The sequence below is a fragment of the Montipora capricornis genome, chromosome 5 (assembly GCF_036669925.1).
Source record: "Montipora capricornis isolate CH-2021 chromosome 5, ASM3666992v2, whole genome shotgun sequence".
In the NCBI taxonomy this organism is placed as follows: domain Eukaryota; kingdom Metazoa; phylum Cnidaria; class Anthozoa; order Scleractinia; family Acroporidae; genus Montipora; species Montipora capricornis.
Window position 1 is genome coordinate 19,531,794 of NC_090887.1, and position 5,000 is coordinate 19,536,793.

Below are 5,000 nucleotides of genomic sequence, written 5' to 3' on the forward strand. Positions count from 1 at the left end.
GAAATCGACGCCTTGTTGACACTGGTACTACTTCTCAGCCCGGATGAGCTGATTGGAAAAGTATTCTTCCACAGCGAAGACTGTGGCGGCAGCAGCAACAAATTCTTTGAATTGAGTGCCGTTACTCACATGTTAGCTGTGGCAGATAACGTTCTGATTGGAGGAGAAAGGAAGAGAGTTGCGAAAATCATGTTTTTTCAGAGAAGCTGGATGGAAAGTAACTACTTTTCACCCATGAGGTCATTTGAGGGTCGTCTGCAAAGACTGGCACGTGGTCTACCAGGCAGAGCTCCGTCTCCCCCGAGACTGCGAACTCCACCAAAACCGTACTCTCCTCCACCAAGACCGTACTCTCCTCCACCTTCATGTGCTTGTAATATATTGTAGGACCACTAATTTGATATCTTTCAGACAGACGTTCCCGGGTGTTGTGGCTGTCCTCTGTGAGTGTGTTCTTTCCAGCAGAAGTGGCCGGCTTGGCAGTGATGTCTCTAAAAAGGCTTAGGGTGTATGAGGCCACCTAAGCAAAAACAGCCGTAAGTCAAAAAGGGACTTTGCCAAGTGCTGAGACATGTAGATGTAGATGTAGATGTAGATGAAGTCACAGCAGTTAAACTCGCACATATTGTTCTTGTTTCCCTGACGGGGATTTCTGACTTGTAAATTTGTTATTCTGTCAGTCCATAATTGGTAGATTCATAGCGATATTTTCAATTAATCAAAGCAGTTGACTGATGTCAGAAACAGTAGTAAAAGCAGAAACCATGTAATTCGTTCAATACGACTATTATTTGTACGAACACATAGAGCGGTTTTCAATTGAGTGTCGAAAGTAATTAGCGAATTACTTTGGTTTTGCATCTACTTCACTCAGTGATTGGTTCAAAGTTTTCGCACCACTATTTTAACCAATAAGAAGTGAAACCAAAACCAATTGTGGTTCGCGCGTGCACATTTTCCCGCCTTTTGTGTCGGCTACGTGTAATTATTTCGAGTTTTGATTGGTTTACTGGATTGTCTCCGTCCTTTTTGATTGGTTAAAGTAATTACTATGGTTTTGGTTTTACGACACTCATTTGAAAACCGCTCTATAAATTCGTAAATTGTTTTCGATATAACGTTTTAACAGCTTAAGCAATTACAATTGAAAACCCAGGCCAGAACGGAATGCATATTGTCACATTTTCACGTTAATATCCCGTATTTCATATATTCTAAGTTCAGGTTGTATTTTCTGTACTTTGTGATCAGGGCATAATTGCTTGATGACTGTATTTGCAAGCAATCGACGCAGATTCGTGTTTTTAGACAGCATCGTCAGACTGAATAACGATCTAGGTTGCATGTTCAGTGCATAATCAATTGATTATAATATTTTTGACGCAGTTATATGACAGAAAGCTCATACAGAGTCACGTGACCCGCCTCGAGTAAAACATTTTATACACAAGTTGGGTTTTTTTTATTTTAATGAAAGCATTTAGTCGAAGTGATCAAGCGAGAATCAAGGGCTTTTCTGAAGTCAACAAAACATGTTTGTAGTTTTTACTAATGACAATAAACAGGGTGTAAACATGTATAAAAGTTTGTAAAGTGAGAACACTATTTGCTGAGACGTAATGAGATGTGAGCTAACAGAAAGGGATTTGTCACATATAGTTTACGCGCAGACATTTCTCTCCGCTCACTGCATTGTTGCGGTCATGGTATCTGATAGATAGCACGGCGTCAAACTCAGGGTTGATATGACAGCCATGGGGCATCGTCATGCCTGTAACGCTCTGGCAGAGAGTACTAAGGTACGACTACTGACCAGTTTCCTCTTTTTTTCAATTGTGCGTGTGCCCATTATACTCTTTTGCAGTTCTCCAGTGCATGCCATGTGAAAGACAATTAACAAGTACCCTGCGAAATCGCGCGGATTAGCCGACGAGGCCGTAGGCCGAGTTGGCTAAAATCAGGCGATATTCCACACGACTGCGTAGGATAATTGTTTTATTATTCAATACATTGATGACAAAGAACAATTTTCTACGTTTGTTGGTAAAAAAGAGCTGGAAAAACTACCAGTTTTCTCCGCAACACACAAAATTACGTATATCGCAGGATATACGTTGAGTACGTACGACGAATATTGAGCGCGCTATGACCATATTTGGACATTGTCACAATGTGTTGAATACTAATTAACAATTGGACCCGTGGCACTTGAGGGCGAAGGGTCTAATTGTTTTAGTATCACCCAAGTAGTCGGACAGAAAAGGCAATAATAAAGTTAGCAAATGCAAGTTAAAGAAATATTTATTTGGGAATAAAACGAAAGAAAGCGTCACGCTTTTCGCTACTCGAGGACTATTACTAATAGTCCTCTAGTAGCGTAGCCAATCAAAATGCAGCATTTGCATTAGTCCACTAGTTGGGTGATACTAATCATCATCATTAAAAACTGGATCATTGGATAATGTAATTCGAGAGTTTTGATTGGCTAAGCCATCATGGGTTATGAGCCATTATACCATGATTTACAAACACGGCAAGCATATGCGTGAGTTTTTGGGCCTTTTTGTTTTTATTGTAGTCTAGTTTTCTATATTTTGGGGGCGTTTTACGCGCCTCGTTGGCTATCTATTATCTCATATCCAACGCGCGCTCTTGGAATAATTGTTAATTATTCATCATTTAAATACTCGGGAAAGATATCCTATTACTTTTTTTACGTCAGACCGCACAAAAATATAAACGCTTTGATCCTCTCTGATTTATTTAAATTTATCTTAAGGAACGGGTTTTTTTCCGTGAAAAGTAAAACAATTCCCTTGACGCTGGGATAGTTTTGTTTTGATTGACTTTTATAACAGGGGACGTGCTGAATCTCCCAGTTGGGAGTCGTTCTGTGGGATACAGACTTCCCTTGATCAGCTCGCCATTGCCTACCAAATTATTGCTGAAAAAGAGTGTAAGTACTGCACTTGTTGCCAGCGTGCAGTAATTCATGACCAGCCTGCAATGAATAAATTATTTTGCAGAATAGTAATAAATCTGCACAGTATGACTTGTCGGATTACATTATTATTGAAGAGTTCACTCGCGTTGAAAATGAGAAGGAGTAGGACCGACCCTCAAAGCAGAAACGTGAAACGTTTTAGAACATTCGTAGTGGGATCGACGAATTCATGTAAGAAAACTCAGGCCGTTTATCTCGGAGTATTTCTGTTTTTTTTTTCTTCTAGGAAGTAATTCTGTTCGTAGGTATTACGAAAGGGAATTTGGAAATCATCAATAAAGAGCATAGATATTTCAAGCAGTTCACAAATACATCTTCAATTATTACTATGAACTGGTTAAGGCCTCCTCGGTGGACAACCGCAAAAATACACCTCTCTTACCCCCCAAAATTTAAATAATCATTTTTTTACAATTTCTTCTGGAACATGAAATTTCCCATAAGAAATCGAAAACAATGCCTATGCAATTTTTTTTTTTTGGGGGGGGGGGGGGAAATGGGTGGGTGGGGAGGTAAAAGAGGTGTATTATGGGATTTGAGAAAGTGGAGAATCTTTACATTTTTTACGAAATGAAAACGTGACAAACAGGAAGACCTTAGATGACTCCGCGATTCTCGAAGTGTCATGCGGACTTTCCCATAAAAATGCCCTTGAAGCTCATCAAAATGGCGGTGAAAGAGTAGAGTGCTCCACTTGTAGGATACATAGTGTATTTAGTCTGGAAAATGTTCTGAAGAGCGTTTCGAATGATTTCACGGGTAAGTCGGCAGAAAGAATGCTTTTTAAATAAAATCTCTGACCTTTACTGTGTGAACACTAGTTTTCTCTCGTGTTTCTGCTACAGTCATTGTTATTTAAATGATGCCTTGATCATTTCTTAAATAACAAGGACCGGAGCCAGGTCATGTCTCGATGATTGGGGAGGGGAGAGGTGGGAATAATAGGGCTTTTTACAGCGATCTTTGCTGTCTGCGGAAGCTGTAAACAAAGATACATGCCAAATTCGAAGGAGATGGCGGTAAACACGCCCTCATGGAGTCAACTGTTCTCTGAGAGCTTTTCTGATTATTCGGGATATGTTACGAACTTGGAAGATGCTATCAAACTTATAAAGGGGTATGAAGTCAATACAACGAGTTCATTTACCGTTACATACCAGACTAGAGGTTTTGGAAAGTCTCCAATAGGTAAGATCTCTCTTTTTGTTTTTAATCAATGCAAGTTTATTATAGGTCTTAATTATTTTTTTCCAAAAATGTTGTTGTTATTGACCGTTTTTGGCAATTATGGTGACTAGGGACTGGGATGGGGCCATGGAATTTGTAACAAAGGAAATTATTGTAAATTCTTATCCACTTTCTACGATGGAAATGATAAATTAAATTACCCACAAAATGGAGCTTTTTCAAGAACTTAGGAAATAATCACCCTTTCCATCAAGCCCCTCCCTCCCACCCACCCCAGGTTTGGAAGCTGGGGCAAGGCATCTCCAACAAGACTCCATTGAGATCCACCTAGGGTTGCAACAGACAAGAGGTATTTCCCAGTGGCCACTGGTCAGGTACCTGTATTCTAGGACATGTATATTCTAAAAAATGGAGCATTATTAAAATATTGAATAGCCATTTTTCTATTTTTTTAATACACTTCACTTGTCAAAAACAAACAGTTTTGGCTAAACAGGTCAGTTTTCACTCAATTTTACATTAACTGTCAGTGAATCATTTAGTAGTCAGTGCACAAAAATAATCACTTCCAATCACTGTAATCTAGTCTAACACTGTTTCAGTTGCTACAAAATTCCCCATTATTCCCACCTCTCCCCTCCCCAATCATCGAGACATGACCTGGTTCCGGTCCTTGTTATTTAAGAAATGATCAAGGCATCATTTAAATAACAATGACTGTAGCGGAAACACGAGAGAAAACTAGTGTTCACACAGTAAAGGTCAGAGATTTTATTTAAAAAGCATTCTTTCTGCCGACTTACCCGTG

The 5,000-nt window shown here is 39.4% G+C and overlaps 1 protein-coding gene across 5 annotated transcripts in view; it reads left to right on the forward strand.

Annotated features, from left to right (window-relative positions):
• LOC138048860 (uncharacterized) overlaps positions 1–2,156 on the forward strand; it is a 7,830-nt gene extending 5,674 nt beyond the window's left edge. For 3 of the 5 annotated variants that reach the window (XM_068894969.1, XM_068894971.1, XM_068894970.1), the window contains one exon: positions 1–2,156. This exon is cut by the window's left edge and continues 207 nt beyond it. In XM_068894969.1, coding sequence (XP_068751070.1) covers positions 1–387 — 387 coding nt within the window. In that variant the 3' untranslated portion in view covers positions 388–2,156. The other 2 variants (XM_068894968.1, XM_068894967.1) reach the window with 1 other exon arrangement.
• Positions 2,157–5,000: the final 2,844 nt, after the last annotated feature.